Genomic DNA, 16,426 nt, shown 5'->3' with positions numbered 1-16,426 from the left:
ATCCCCTCAGTCCCTCCACTGCTTCTGCGGCTCCCACTTTTCCCTCCAGAGAAAAATTAGCCTCTCCCAGGATGGGTTATAGCAACGCAGCGGCTGGGAGGCTGAGCAGGACCAAGCTGCAGGAATTAACCTGGGAAGCACCAGCCCAGCCCATGCCAGATGCCAGGCGGCTGGGGAGCAGCGCTCACCCCAGAGCCCGTAGCGGAACTGGGGGTCAGACCCATTCAATCAGAATTTCTCTGCCAGCCTCCTACAGGAGTGCATTACGAAGACAGAGATGGTTAGCACTGAGACCTACTGGATACCCAGAGCCAGAGCTAAACCTACATTAGCCAGAGCCCACCATAGACACCACTGTGTGTGTGTCTGATCTGTGCACACACATCTGCAATCATGTCCCGATATGTAGCAGAGGCTCTGGGATCAGGGCCTCACTCTGGAGCTAATGGGCTCTGGAATGAGACCCCTGGGTCTCTAGAGGGCACTAGTGCCTGGGGCCTTCTGGGGCGATAGAGGACCCTAGTGTCGAGGCCCCCATGTGCTGACCCACACCCTGTAGAGACCATCCATTGTGCTGCACTGTGCCTAGCCAGCCTCTCATGCTCAATGCAGCAGCTTCCTGTACCCCTCTCCAATTGCCCGGGGGTTGGACATGCCCTCCCCAGACGCCAGGCTGCAGCCTGACAGGAACTTGGCCATGTGGCCCAGTGGCCACTTGATTCTGCCTGTGCTCTTGCTTCTGGAGGGCAGGAGTTGCAGCTCCCAGCCTGACTTAGCTCGGTGGCTTAGGCAAGGCAGGGCAGTGGAGTCCCCAGGGTGGCAACCCTGGCACATACTTGCCTCCATTTTCAAGGAGTCATAGTTAGCTTCTTCCTTCTCTTCTTTGCCTGCAAACACAGAACACAGAGACTGCACATCAGCCGGGCGGGAGCTGCAGCCTGGCACACGAGGGGCTGAGCCAGATCCCAAGGAACACAAAGGCCAGTGCAGAGCAGAAAAGCCAGCTGGGCAATACCACTGCACTGGCCTCCTGGAACCCTCTGCCTCTGGGAGCATCTACCCTGGAGTCACAGTTCACTGTGCCAGCCCTCAGCTACCACACTGTGTCCCAGTGGTGGGACTCAGTGGGTCCTTTCCCCACTGCCCCCAAGGGGGGAGTCTCCTATGCCTTTGGCCTCCCATGCCTGCCTGACAATTCTGACTGCCTCTCTCCCCACTGGATCAGGGCAAGGGCTCCAGGGAATGAGGTCTCCGGCGCGCCTTCCCTGGGCTGGGCTAATGGGGGGACAACTGCTCCCACATTAGAGTCTCCAACTCCAGCGGCCTTATCCCACAGCACCTGGGACTAGTGTTGCCTGGAGGCCTCGGGATGCCGCCAGGGTGGCGGTGACCCCTGGAAATGGGCACACACCGGCTAGGGGGCAGGGCAAGAAGGGAAGTGTTCACAGCACTATGCAAAGGTTTCTGGTTTCCTGTGTTATCAGTACATCTCGCTGCCTTGCAGGTACGTACAGAGCTGCTGCTGGGAAAGCAGCTAAAAATAAAACCAACCGTTTCTGAGGCTGCGAACCCTTGACACATTCAAAGCGACCATGTTCTGAGGCCAAACACAAGGGGGGGCTGAGTGTGAGTTACCATGGGGGGGGGCGGGGGGGAGAGACTCCGCCTTTCGGTAAAGGTGTATTTAGTGGATTTTTAGTGTTCATAAATGCAAGGCTAAGATACCACTGCACTGTACTCCCACAGCTCTGCTGGGGTCCCTCGATCCTGACCCACAGCCCCCCTGAACTTCCAGCCCTGGTTTCCCCAAGGACAGCTCTGAAGCAGCCCCTCAGCCTACTCTGGAAGCCCACCCTCTCCTTCCAGTCCTGTGACCCCCAGCCAGCTCTGCTGATTCCCTTCCAGCCCCACAAAGCATCCCCCACACTCCAGCCCTGGCCTAGCCTGGCTTTGCTGCTACACGCTCGGCCTGAGCGACACCACTGCAGCCTGGGGCGTCTCTTGGGAAAGGCAAGCCATGCACGCTGCGCTGCCCCAGCCTGGGAACTAGGCTTGGCACACAAACTCCCATAAGGCCTGGGAGAGACACTGCCAAACTCCGGGTCCCTCGTGACTCCTCCGTTTGCCCCGGGATGGATCCTGCCAGGGAAGGCAGGGAGGCTCCTGGGCGCAGAAGAGCTACCAGGCTGAGTGCATGCACTCGGACAGATTTGCAGTCCTGCTCACACACTGCCACAAACGCTGACAGGGGCTGGACCTCGCTAACAGATTCCTGAGGCTCAGGGCCCAGGTGAGGGAGGGCGTTCCACGGCCACTCCCCACGAGCTGGGCACTGCTCTAGGCAGGTCTGGAGCCCCATGGTCTGGGTCCTAGAGAGAGGAGGGATAGCTCAGTGGTTTGAGCACTGGCCTGCTAAACCCAGGGTTGTGAGCTCAATCCTTGAGGGGGCCACTTAGGGATCTGTGGCAAAAACAGTACTTGGTCCTGCTAGTGAAGGCAGGAGGCTGGACTTGACTTGATGACCTTTCAGGGTCCTTCCAGCTCTATGAGATAGGCATCTCTCTCTCTCTCTCTCTATATATATATATATATTTAAAAAGAGCTCTGCAACAAGCAGGGCAGAGGCACCCCCCCGGAGGTGGTAGTGCCAAGACAGCAGTGCTGCCCTGAGCAACTGTTCTCAGTGGGGCAGAGCCCAAACCCTAGTCCCTGATCGGCACAGCAGCAATAGGCCCTGGGCAGGGGAAGGGCCGATCCTAGGAGCTGGAATCCAGCAGCTGGAGAAAAGCCTCTGCTAAGGGGCTGGGAACGCTGCCTGGGATCAGAGTAGCTCCCCTCATCATGCACACTCCCACTTCTGGCTCCTGGCCAACAGGAAATCAAAAGCCCTGGGAATGAGCTACCCCCTCTCCATAGTCCTGACCCCTTGGGTCACTTGCAGCCCTGCTGGGCATCTCTGCTCCTGCACTCGCTGCAGAAGAGACACAGCCATCTAGGACCCAGAGGGACTGGCTCCCAACATGCAGGGTTCCTGCCAGGAAGAGAGGAGCCACTTCCGGGGAGCTGCAGGAAGAGCAGCCCCCGAGGTGTGATGGGGAGGGTGTGGGACGCAGGGCAGCAGTTACACACACTGGCAACGTCCCAGAAGGGAGAGAAGTTGGCAGGCGATCCAAACCGCAGAAGAATTAATCCCAGCCGTCCAGTGTACACTCCCCGCAGGCCGCCCAGGGCACCTCACTGCTAGCTCCTGAGCTGTGGCTGCAGCTGGCAGGAAGAGCTTGCTGGAAGATGCTATCACAGCCAGAACACAGAGAATGCTCTGATGGGGTTTGGTTAATAAAACAAGCCCTGGCCAGCCCAGTGGTTAGCTCTGAGCAGCTGACACTGAGTCCTTGGGGCTCCACTCCCTGGGAGAATCCTGCCTTTTTCTCTGTCAAGCGGGAGACACACCAAGAACATGGGTGCAGAGTCCAGCACAGAGCATGGCTGGAGGCAGTGCCCAGAGCTGTGGGCCTAACGCCGAGGGAGACGTGTCTCATGCTGCCCCTTTGGCACAGGAAAGGCACCACTGGCCTCTGACTAGCCCATATCCAGCTAATCAGGGGTTGAGAGACCATCACCAAGATGCTAAAAGAGGCTTTAGGCGTAATCCAGGGAATTCCTACCAGGCGAATTGGGTTGAAACAATAATTGAAAACAGAATCACCAAATGCCTGGAAGGTCCAGGTCTGAGGGGATCTACCCAGCATGGATTCTGCAAAGGAAAGGGGTGTCTCTGATCTCTTACAAATATTTACACATGATAATGAAGCAGCGGCTAAAGAAGAAGCAACAGGAAGGAGAGAGACCTGGGTGTGTGGGTCCATCACAGGATGACTATGAGCCACCAGTGTGAGGTGTCTATGAAAAAGGCACATGGCTCCTAGGCTGGATCAGCAGAGGCATTTCCAGCAGAGCTAGGGAAGTATTAACGCCATTGTACACAGCACTGGGAAGCCCTCGTTTGGAATCCTGGGGACAGTTCTGGACACCCATGTTCAAGAAAGATGAACTTACACTGAAACAGCTGCAGAGAAGAGCTGCTAGGATGATCAGGGGAATGCAGGGCCTACAGTGCCCCCTACCCCAGCCAAGGCCCCCCCCACACTTCGCCTGCTGGAGCCAGAGTAGCCCGAGATCCCCACCGCAGCCTAAGCCCCACTAGACCCTGAGCCGCCTGCCAGCCGAAGCCACTGGCCAGGCCGAGCCACTCTGGGCTGCTGCCTGGCCCAAGCCCTGGGCCCAAGTCAAGCCCCTGCGAGCTTCAGGGGAGAGGCGGACCAAGGGCGGGGCCTCAGGGCAGAGTGTTGGCGGGGCCACGGCCTGGGTTTTGGGAGGCTTAGCTCCCCTGGTCTATTATACCACTGCCCAGGAGGGTCTGTCATCTGAGAGGAGCCTGGCAGAGCCTGGCTTGTTCAGTCCAGCAGAAGAAGGCTGGGAGGGATCTCATTGCACACCATGAACGCAGTAGGGGGCACACTCCAGGGAGGGGAAGAGCTATTGACACTACAGGACAATGCTGGCACAAGAACAAATGGGGCTAAACTGGCCAGGAACAAATTCCAGCTGGAAATTAGGTGGTTTCTAACCATCAGAGGGGTGAGTAGGAGTCCTGGGGGCAAACAGCGTAACTAGTCTGAAGAGCAGGCTGGGCACGTTTCTGAGTGTGATTATATGATGGCGTTGTTTGCGGTGGTAGGGGGCAGGGCTGAACAGCCCAGTTTGTGTTATTCCTAAAGCTCATGCTTCAGGGTTTCAACCCGGTAGGAGTCAGGAATGGATTTTTTGCTCCCTGCTGTATTCGGGGTTTGTTCTGGTGTTTTATCTCCATCCTCTGACGCATCAGGGATGGCCGTGGCTGGAGATGGGACACTGGGCGGGGTGAGTCAGGGCTCTGAGCGTTCTCTCTCTCAGATGCTTGGCTGGATGGTTCTTGTTCATGTGCTCAGGGTCCAGCTGATCACCATATGCAGGGTCGGGAAGGAATTCTTCCCCAGAGCAGATTGGCAGAGACCTTGGGGTTTTTTTTTGCCTTCCTCTGCAGTGTGTGGGTGCAGGTCACTTGCCAGGATTGTCCGGGTGTCTCTCACCCTATTCCCTTGCCATGTTGGAGGCTGCAGGCACTAGTGCACCTGGCTCCCTCCTAGTCTCTCCCAGTGGCACGTAACAGCCTTGTCTCCTGTGGGCTACAGCCCTTCGGTGGAACACGGTTGCTGGATTAGTGTGTGGAGGCTGGGTGGTGTTCCTGGCCTGTGCTACACAGGAGGTCAGACTGTGTGGTCAGGTGGCCCCTTCTGGCCTTAAACTCTATGACTGGACTGTCAAAAGGCCTTTGACAAGGGCCAGCACATGAAACTAAGTCAATATGGGGTGAGAGGCAAAGTATTGACGTTTATGGCCAGGACGCACCCTGCTTCCCTGCAATGGCACTTTAGAGCCAGCAATCCGGAGGCACAGCGTGCCAGGCAGCTGGAGAAATTGCAGTGCTACGATTTCACACTCACACACAGGCCAGGCCCTAAGCAGGGTCTTGATGGCCTTGGTGGGAGGCTGATGGCAAACACTGCCCCACGCAGGAGAGCAAGGCATGAGTTCCCCAGGAGAATGGGTGTGCCTCTCTTCCCCTAATTTGCAGAAGCGCCCATGTCCCCAGTTCATCCACTGGAACAACAGAGGGAAGGGGGTTGCAGGAATGGACCCAAAAGCAATTAAAGACGTCCCAGAGAGAGGATGCTGGTATCAGGAGAGCATCTGACTGGAAAATCAACTGGCAAATGCAGCCATCCTGGAACGTGGTGTTCTCTCACACCACCATCGATCTTCACTGCAGAGGACATGGGGGAGATCTCCATACATTCTTTTTAGGTAACAAATCTGAGGAACTGTCCCAGATTGAGGTGTCATTATAAGAGGTTTTGGAACAAATGGATAAACTAAACAGTAATAAGTCACCAGGACCAGGTGGCATCACCCAAGAGTTCTGAAGGAACTCTAATATGAAATTGCAGAACTACTAATTGTGGCACGTAACCTACCGCTTAAATCACCCTTAGTACCAACTGACTGGAGGACAGCTAATTTAACACCAATTTTTAAAAAAAGCTTCAGAGGCGATCCTGGCAATTCCAGGCCAGAAAGCCTAACTTCAGCACCAGACATACTAGCTGAAACTACAGTAAAGCACAGAATTATCACATACATGAAAACAACATGGAGAAGAGTCAACACGGTTTTTGTAAAGGGAAATCATGTCTCACCAATCTACTAGAATTCTTTGAGGAGGTCAACAAGCATGTGGACAAGGGGGGGGATCCAGTGGATATAACACACTTAGATTTTCAGAAAGCCTTTGACAAGGTCCCTCACCAAAGGCTCTTGAGCAAAATAAGCAGTCATGGGATAAGAGGGAAGGTTCGCTCATGGGTTGGTAACTGGTTAAAATACAGGAAACAAAGGGTAGGAATAAATGGTCAGTTTTCAGAATGGAGAGCAGTAAATAGTGGTGTCCCCAGGGCTCTATACTGGGCCCAGTGCTGTTCAACACATTCGTAAATGATCTGGAAAAGGGGTAAACACCGAGGTGGCAAAATTTACAGATGATACAAAACTACTCAAGATGGTTAAGTCCAAACCAGACTGTGAAGAGCTACAAAAAGATCTCATGAAACTGGGTGACTGGGCAACAAAATGGCAGATGAAATTCAGCGTTGATCAATGCAAAGTAATGCACATTGGAAAACATCATCCCAATTCTACATATAAAATGATGGGGGTCTAAATCAGCTGTTACCACTCAAGAAAGAGATCTTGGAGTCACAGATAGTTCTCTGAAAACATCCACTCAGTGTGCAGCGGCAGTCACAAAAGTGAACAGAATGTTGGGAACCATTAGGAGAGGGATAGATAATTAGACACAAAATACCAGAATGCCTCTGTATAAATCAATTATACACTCACACCTTGAATACTGTGCGCATTTCTGGCCACCCCAGCTCAAAAAAGATAAATTAGAAATGGAAAGTTCAGAAAAGGGAAACAAAAATTATCAGGGGTCTGGAACAGCTTCCGTATGAGGAGAGATTAATAAGACTGGGACTTTTCAGGTTAGAAAAGAGATACCTAAGGGGGGATATGATAGAGGTCTATACAATCATGAGCAATGTGGAGAAAGTGAATAGAGACGTGTTATTTACCTCTTCACATAACACAAGAACCAGGGGCTACCCACTGAAATTAACAGGCATCAAGTTTAATACAAACACAAGGAAGTACTTTTTTACACAACCCAGAGTCAACCTGTGGAACTCATTGCCAGGGGATGTTGTGAAGGCCAAAAGTATAATGGTGTTCAGAAATGAATTACTGAAGTTCATGGAGAAATAGGTATGTTACTGGCTATTAGCAAAGATGGTCAGAGATGCAACCCCATGCTCCAGGAATCCCTAAACCTCTGACTGCCAGATAATGGAACTGGATGACAGGGGTGGATCACTCAAAACTGCCCTGTTCTGTTCATTCCCTCTGAAGCACCTGGCACTGGCCACAACCAGAGACAGTACACTGGATTAGATGGACCACTGGTCTGACCCAGTATAGCAGTTCTTATGCTACCACAGTAAAAGCTTTCTGGTCATTGTGGGAAAGCTTGGAATTTGAAGATGAAATCTTGTATAGGACATGGGAGAAGCCAGTGGGCAACTGGGTGTACTAGATCCCCTCAGAACTTCCTTTTTCAATGGATGTCATGATCTTAAAACTACTGGATATTTTGGGATGGAGAAAACCTCAGCCAAGCAAAGAGAAAATGTCTGTTGGATATCTTGCGGGTGCACCTGTGGAGTGCATTGTCACGGATGTTCTCAGGCCCTGGCCGGAGACAGGTTGGCAAGAAGGATTTGCTGGTAGCTATGGACTACATCACAAAATGCCTGAGGCTTATCCAATAAGAAATCAAGAGGCTGTAACAGAAGCAGGAGTCCTAGGGAATGAATTCTTCCCCCAGTTTGGGGTCCTGGGTGACTTACACAGAACAAGTGAGAACATTTGCATCCAAAATGTGTCAACGGTTTGAGAGATTCTTGGCACTCACCAGACATGCCACAGCCACAGTCTGATGGGATGGTGGCAAGGGTCAAAGGGGGGCTCAGCTGGCTCCCTTTGTAGAACAGCACCAAAAGGACTGGGGTCAGCATATCTCAGGCCTTTCAATGGCTTAGAGAATAGTCAATGAGAGCACAAAGTGGACCCCATCACTCATGTCTGGGCATGAGCAAAGGACCCAGCAAACCTCTCGTCTGGAGTTCCTGAAGAGGAGCAAAGGGGTCCTCTGGGGCATGCAAAAACTCACCAATCCCAAACTGGCAAAGCTCATCAATTGCTAGAGAAGACTGGAGGACAGCCTCAGATCCAGTGAAAAGACTGCCTGCTGCAAAGTCATCTGGTGGAACTTGTAAAAGAGGGGACCTGATCAGGCCCACAATCCTAGAACCAAGAAGGGTGCGAGCAATGGGAGGGACCTCATGCAGTACTGAGTCAAATACACAAAATGGTGTCTGGGATCCACTTGGATCCCAGGACGAAACCCAAACTTAGCACTAATGACCATCAAAGACCGTTTCACGAGATGGGATTTCAGGATGGCTGCCCCCGAATCTGAGAACATACAAAGCCCTGCGTCTCTGAAAATGGAAGGAATCAACTAGCAGGAAACAGCTTCTTTTGCTCACAACACCAAGAACCCCCTTTTTAGCTTGAACCACAGACCCAAAAACCTCTCCTGAGGTGTCTTGAAGGATCAGCCCTGGCGTTTTCAGCTGCTCTTTCAGGCTGTCTCTCGGCGCAGTCTTTCCCAGCTGTTACTGTTGGTTTTTCCCCCTCTGTTCTATTCTACCTTCCCACCCACACATCTTTCCAAAACAATATTTAGCAAAAGCCCCTGGCCCAGGTGGGGCTTATGCTTGCAGTGATGTTAACTGAAGGGTGTGTTCACATCTATTAACCTCAACAGGGTTTAACTCAACCCATAACAACGCTTCCCCCAGCTCCTAACAGTATTGTCATGGGTCAAAACCTGGCTAGGGGACAGAAAGTAAAGGGCAAGGATGAAATAGTGAATTTCCATCGTGTCAAAAAGGTAACAGTGGGAGCCTCGAGGTCCGGTGTTACTGACTGTATTTATCAATGATCTGGAAAGGGGGTGATACAGAAAGATACCAAATCTGCAGCTGACACCAATTATTTAGGTTAGTCCGGACCAGAGAGGGCTGTGAGGAGCTTTAGGGGGATGAATGGGCAACACAACAGCAAATGAACGTCAATGTTGATAAAAACAGACTCATGCTCGTTAGAGGGGACACAAACTACTTGCCTAGCTTCCAGGGTTCTGCATGAATTCAGGAAAGGACGGCACACTAGTGCGGACAGCTCTGTGAGATTGTGTCTCAATGCGCAGCTGTGGTCAAGGAAGCAAACCAGATGTTTGGATGCATGAGGAATGGGCTGGAGAGAAATACAAAGAATCTATGAATGCTTTTCTGTAACGCAATGGTGTTGTCCCATCTGGATAGTGTGTGCAGGACAGGTCAGCCCATTTCACGCCAGATCATGCAGAACTAGAGGGGGTTCAAAGAAGAGCAACGAGAATGATCAGGGACATGGGAAAGCCCAAAGAGAGACTGAAAAGCCTGGGATGATGACCTTAGACAGGAAACAAATGTGAGGGCACATGACCAAAGTCTACAGAATACTGATAAGTACAGAATTAAATTAGCCAAGTGAGTTGTTTCCACTGGCATATGGAACATTCACACCATGAAAGCAAGTTACTTCCAGCTAACACAAAATGAGGTCTTTTTGTATAGGCGGGACGTGAGCCGGTTGTGTGAGTCCGGATGGGCTGGGATAATCCCTGTGGAAGGAGACATGTGGTGACAGGCTCAGGCAGCATGGGGTTGTGCTGTTCAGGAAGTAGATCAGCCCCTACACGGCCTACACACTGGTCAGCAGCAAGCTGAGGACTCTGTTTGGCAGCCTTAGAATGTAGCTGTTTCCCAGTGCCATGCCCCGATGATTGACTGTGATAATGGACAGGTTGAGGAATTCTAGGGTGACATCAAGGAGTTAGCAGCTGTTCACGGTAGAGACAGCTTGACTGCACAAGGGCACTGGATGGTCTCATTTGGCCCAAGAGTTATCCAAAATGGTTCAGCTGGGATGGGAAGTTTGGGTACGGCAAGACAAACAGCAGAGGACTGTGATTCATGCAATTTGCGACTGGAAATTATTTAGTATTAACAAATACTCGTTAAAGCAAAAACCATCAAGGCAGTGGACTTGGACATGGCCAGATTTGTGGACTCAGAACCATATTGACTTCATCATGATGTTGGAGAGGAGGCATTCTGGTGTGATGGGGGAGCAGAGCCTTCAAGAAGGCCAACAGAAGATCCAATCAGAACTTAGTAATAGCCAACATAAAGACCAAACTGTGAAGCAAGAAATGACCAGCAAGTATGGTGCACTTCTCAAGGCAAGATGTGGAGGAGCACTGCAACTCTCGTGTGTCGTGTTTACTGTTCATTTTGATGTGACGCTATGGTGTTCTGCTCTATGAGAGAATGCATGTATGCAGAGAAGAGATCAGGAGCATCTTTTTTCCCTGCCTTATAACACAAGAGTGAGGGTACAGTACATACAGTAAAAGGAGGGGCAGGGCTCAAAATCCACCACCAGAAGTACTTTGTCACACAGCAGGTACTTAGCCCGTGGAGCTCACTGCCTCAGGGAAGACACTGAGTCCAAGAACTTACCAAGACTCAAAGGGGGCCTGGGCGTTTCTCTGGATAACAAGGCCATGCAGTTATCCTAACTAATATCACCAGTCATTTGGGAAGGGCCATTAAAGATCATGCTTCAGAGCTTATGCCAATCTCTAGTCATAGAGAGACTGTCATGGAGTGTGGGGGAGACAAGGCCCTGCACCCCCGGCTTCCTGCGATTCACCGTGACTCTCAGCCAGCCAGTAAAACAGAAGGTTTATTTAGACGACAAGAACATAGTCCAAGACAGGTCTTGCCGGTACAGACAACAGGACCCGCTTTAGTTAGGTCCATCTGGAGGCCCCAGGAAGGCCACAGCCCTGTTGGGAAGCCCAAGCCCCGTCAGGGCTCCCCTCCATTTCCCAGCCAGCTTCAAACTGAAACTCCCTCCAGCCTCTCACTCAGCCTCCTCCCGGCTCCTCCCCTAGCCTTTGTGTCCTTTGTCCAGGGTAGAGGTGTTACCTGGCCTCCAACCCCCCTCCTGGGTTCTCCTGTTACATGCTCAGGTGTCCTCCCTTCCCCGATGCAGACAGTCCCAGCCAAACTCCGCTGAAACCTTCCCAGGTCCATACTCCCCACTCAGCATTCAAATAACACAGCAAGAACAGTCCCACTTCGTCACAGAGACCAGAATGAGACCTAATGTGGGGGACAGGTTATTTGAGCTGTGCTTCCTCTGGTTCTGGCTACTGCTGGAGATGGGCCACTGGACTAGAGGGACCTGGGGTCTGATGTGGCATTGCGATTCCTGCGGCTCTATACTTGGCCACAGAGAGGAAGGGGAGTAAAGGCTTAGAGTTATGGAGAACATGGCATCGTGAATGCATGTGGATCACACAACGATTCGACGGCTGGAGAAAATGCCTTATGGTGAGAGATGAGGCAATGGTCCATGCCGACAGCGCAGACACTCCCTCCAGCGCCGGAAAGGGGTGATCCCCTTCCCCAGGAGGCGGGGTTAGTGGACAGAAGAATTCTCCCACCAACCCAGCCGTGCCTGCCCCAGGGCTCAGTTTGGTTTAACTCTGGTGCTCATCATAACTCAGTCAATCTAAATTTTAAGTGCAGACCATAGAGCTCCCACTTTAGCTTATCAAAAGGAAGACTGAGATGTGAGCTGATTACAGGGTGTGGGTACTGGAGGGCTCTCTGGGCTAGTGCAGAGAGGCTAAAGCCAGGCCCATGCTAATTAGAAACAGTGAGGTGTAACAATGAGGGTGATTAACCAAGGGCAGTGGTGGAGTCTCCATTTCTCCAGACCAAGACTGGCTGTTTTTCTGGAAGCTGCTTTAGCCAAACCCGAGTTACAGGGCTCAATACAGGGGTAACTGGATGAAATTTCACTGGCCTTAGCTACACAGGTCAGATGACATGACAATAGTGGTCCCTGTTGGCTTTGAAATCTGTTCCTCTGAAGGGAGGAGGGGACTCCCCAGCCCCGAGTGAAAGACGACCCTTAGAAGGAGCTTTCAGCCATTTGAGGGGGGCTGAAGGAGTCTGAGCTGGTTCCTTTCTGCTCCGTGGCTGCATACCAGCCTCCCTGCCTTCCCTGGGCCTCCACCCCCAAGTGGGCAGAGTGGTCCCATAGCATCAGCACCGCCAGCACTCTGACACCTCTTCCAGCCTAGACTGGCCTGGCTCCCATTGCCAGAGTGAGCCAGGGAGCCAGGCGAGGGAGTAGGTCAGACCTCTGCCCCTGTTGCACCCCTCCGCCCCTCCTCAAGGCTGGGACCCATAGCAGACCCTGCTCAGCTGTGCAAGAGCAGTGGCTCCTGTGGGCTGCATGGCAGAAGCCTTCCACTCACCCCCCACACAGCAGGGCCTGCAGCTCAGATATCTTGCCCCAATGCAGCAGCATTCCCAGGGATGAGAGTCCCTTGCAGAGCTCCTCCCCCAAGCCCTGGGCCACTCTGCAGGGAAAGCACTGATGATACAGGTCCAAGTATTCTGGATGCCTTCCAGATCTCTGCAGGGACCAGTGGGTGGGATGAGAACCCCATCTCTGTACTGAAGAAGCCCCAAGTGGTCTCTCTGCTGGGAATCACAGAATCTCAGGGTTGGAAGGGACCTCAGGAGGTATCTAATCCAACCCCCTCCTCAAAGCAGGACCAATCCCCAGTTAAATCATCCTCCGGAGGCCTATCCCAGCTGAGCCCCCTTTGAATTCTCAGAAGAGTCACACCTTTCCCAGGCAGGTCCTCCTGGAGAGCCCTGCGTGGCCACTGGCTTGGGGTGTGCTGATGCACTCCCAGTGCCCAGCTCTTTGGGTCGGCTGTGGATGATCCGACAGCGCAGCAGGAAGGCATCACGGCTTGAGGAGGGGATTAGTTTGCCCAAATGGATGGTGCAGCTGTAAGGTACAAGAGCACAGAGCAGAGCACCCACCCACAACTCACCCCAACCCATAGCATTATCCTGCCTTTCCTGACGGGGAAGCTGATCTGAGGAAGCTCTAGAAAGGCAGGCAGCTGGGGCAGAGATGGGCTAGAACGCAGGGCCTGGCACCTACCTACAACCCATGTGGCCCCTGAAATCACATTGAGAAGGGAATGGGCCCAGAGGCCGTTCAGATGCTCAGGAGATGAACCAACAACCAGCTCTGACTTCGACCCATGGGTCAGCCCCTGCACACCCGCCCTGGTGTCCACAGACCACGGTGAGCATCTCAGGAGAAGGGAGTGATGTACGGAGAGTGACCGAGAAGGTGCTGCTGGGGCTAGAGTGCGGGTGACACCAAACCCACTGAATGGTCACAGCACAAGGCAGTTCAAGCTGCAGACTCAATCATAGCTGCTAATGTCCTGGTGTGGGTGATGGTCTGTACTACCCCCTTCAGCCCAGGCCAGCTACAGCCTGGAGGCTGCGTGACACCCCACAGAACCCTGCAGATCGAAGCTCGGAAGAGCTTCACTGCAAGGCCGAGAACCAGCGTGGGGAGGGAAACGTCCCTGTGAGCATCAGCTGGAGCTGGGAGTTACATCTAAGCCCTGAGATGCACAGCAGGTGCTGCTGTGGAGATGTTCCCGAGTGTTGCGCTGCCTGGCCTGGGAGTACATGGCTGAGGCCAGCTTGCAAAAGAGAACTTGCCCCGCCCTGCTGCCTCTCTCTGCAGTAACCAGAACACGCTGCTCAGAAATCCTGGGGAAGAACCAGATTTCCTAGGGCTACTCTCTGCAGCTAACGAGTCAATGGGGGAACGTCTGTTTCCCGTCACAGCTGAGGCCCTGGGAACAGGTGGATGGCAGGGGAGGGAGGCCAGGAAAAGCCACTCTTCCCTGCGAGTCAATATTGACCCCAGGGTGGCAGGAAGGGGCACTGTGTGGCTAGGGGTCCTGGCCTCCAGCTGAGACCAGAACTGAGGGCTGGTAAACGTCTTCCGCAAGAGAAAAGGCCAAACTCGAACCGGGCTGGTGCCATCTGCCTTGTTAAAGCATCTCCCTGCAGCTGCCACAGGAGACAGGCTTGTCCCTAGGCCGCTGGGCAGTGCTGCTGTGACTGGAACTCTTACTGCCGTTGGGCCTGAGGCCCAGACCAGAAGCAGGGACCCCAGGGCAGCAGAGGCAGCTCTCAGGCTAATGAAGGCTCAGATCCTGCTAGAGCAGTTAACAAGCCATGGAAGGGAAGGGGAGCAGGGAAGAGTCTGCCCAGTGACACGGGCTAGGGACGAGCACAAGGCTTCCCCTTCCCAGCCACGGCACAAGCAGGGCAGCCTGGGAAAGGGGCAGCCAGGCCTTGCCTGTTGCCCCACTTTCCCCACCGAGCAGAGCAGCTCAGGCCACCAGGGTTTACGGGCTCCTGAGGCTACAACCTGACATGCGGCTCCATGAAGCCTTGGCTGCCCCCTCCCCACCTCTGCAGGGGAAGCACTGATGGGGGAAAATCTCTAGCACCTCACTGGGACGCAGGAACCACAGCCTGCTCTTCCCACCTCCATCCCCATGATCACTGGAGTGCGAACGCTGGCTGACCCCCTTTGCTTGTATGTTGCAGCCATCTCCCTGCCCCAACCCCAAGCTCCTGGGGCAGGCACTGTGCCTCCATGTGTCTGTGCAGTGCCCAACACAACGGGCCCCCAGCCTGCCTGATGCTGACCCGCCCCTCCCAGGATTATTCAGGTGCAGTTGGCCTCCTGTCATGTGGGGGCCTTGTGCCATGGGTGCAGCAGCCTGTCTCTCTGGTCTGCCAGGACTGAGCTCATTTCCAGACCCCGAAACCTCCCCATGTCCAATACCAAGGCCTTGCTGCTGGCGAGGAAACTGCAACCCTGGCTATTCGTGCCCCTGAAGAGCACTGGGGCAGACTCCTGAGAGATCCTGGTTTCTGCATCCCTGCTGGGGGTCCTCCACTCTGCCTCCCTGCGTGGGACTCTCCTTGAGCCACACCTCTACTGCATTACAGGCTAGGGAGAGCCTTGAGCAGGGATCCCCGTTTTCCGTGATAAAAACCCAAAATTCTCTGATAAAACCAACAAAAATTGGCGTTTTTCCACAATGAAAATGAAGCACTGAATTTAACTTCCCTAGCAGCAATATACACAGGTGTCAGCTGAACACAATGTTCAATGCCTATCAATCATTACAATAAAATACAATTCATAGCATTGCTATTTGTATTTCTTACATACACCAAATACTTCCATGCTTGTAATCTATACAGCAGAACTCTGTTTAGCTGAGCCACCACTATCTGGTTCTCCGTATTAACTGAACTCCCAGCTGCCCAGGTCTGACAGCAGCAGGGGCTGAGGTGGTCAGTCCCAGCTATGTAGGACTGGCTGCCTGAGCCCCACGACATCGGAAAATAAGGGACAGAAAGATCTTTGCCAGTTCTCCTGATTACCCCAATTTCTGGTGATGCGATCTGGCCTCAGTCCCCATGAGATCCACCGTACAGGGGTTTATTTTTTCACAAATGCAAATTCCACATTTTTCTGCAGCAAACAGATTTCTAGGATCCCTGGCAATGAATGCCAGGAGCAGGGAGCCCCTGGCTGGGTTAACAGCACCCCCTACTGGGCCAGGGAAGGCAACGATTCTCTAGGGCTTGGGCAGCAGTCTGACAAAGGGTTTCTAGTCCCCCGTTAGCCCCACATGGAGCTCTACGCAGGCACCTCATAAAAGCTACAACCCCCAGCACACACACACACACACCCCACCTCTCAGCTCAAAGCAGCCACACACCAGTAGCAGAGGCACCACTGAAAGTGGAGCTGGGCAAAGGGAGCCCTAACTACAGGCCTGGCACCTCTACCATGCCATGCCCTGCACAGCCCAGTACTGCCCAGCAAGGGGAACACCCTCCTCTGACACGCCTTAACCACGGAAACAATTTCCCCAGGGCCATGAGGGATGCTCCCTCCCTGGCCATTCGAAAGCCCTAATGGATCTGCTCTGGGTAATTATTGTACGGCAGGTGTCTGGTCAGTGCTATGCAGGAGGTCAGGCCAGTTGATCACTGTGGTCCCTTCTGGCCTGGGGATCTGGGAACAGCCAGAGGCAGGATTCAGGCTAGCTGGGCCCGGGCTGATAATCAAGGCAGTTCTGCCGGGGAGCATTAATAACCGGGATAAT

The 16,426-nt window shown here is 53.2% G+C and overlaps 1 protein-coding gene across 6 annotated transcripts in view; it reads right to left on the bottom strand.

Moving 5' to 3' along the window:
• Positions 1–16,426, bottom strand: part of DNMT3A (DNA methyltransferase 3 alpha) — a 284,321-nt gene that overhangs the window by 146,333 nt on the left and 121,562 nt on the right. For all 6 annotated transcript variants that reach the window (XM_050948759.1, XM_050948761.1, XM_050948762.1 and 3 more), the window contains exon 5: positions 841–887. In XM_050948759.1, the coding sequence (XP_050804716.1) occupies positions 841–887 (47 nt within the window). The remainder of the gene's footprint in view (positions 1–840; positions 888–16,426) is intronic.

Source organism: Gopherus flavomarginatus, chromosome 4 (genome assembly GCF_025201925.1).
Source record: "Gopherus flavomarginatus isolate rGopFla2 chromosome 4, rGopFla2.mat.asm, whole genome shotgun sequence".
In the NCBI taxonomy this organism is placed as follows: domain Eukaryota; kingdom Metazoa; phylum Chordata; order Testudines; family Testudinidae; genus Gopherus; species Gopherus flavomarginatus.
Note: the sequence above shows the minus strand (reverse complement) of the source record. Positions and strands in the feature narration are given on the sequence as shown.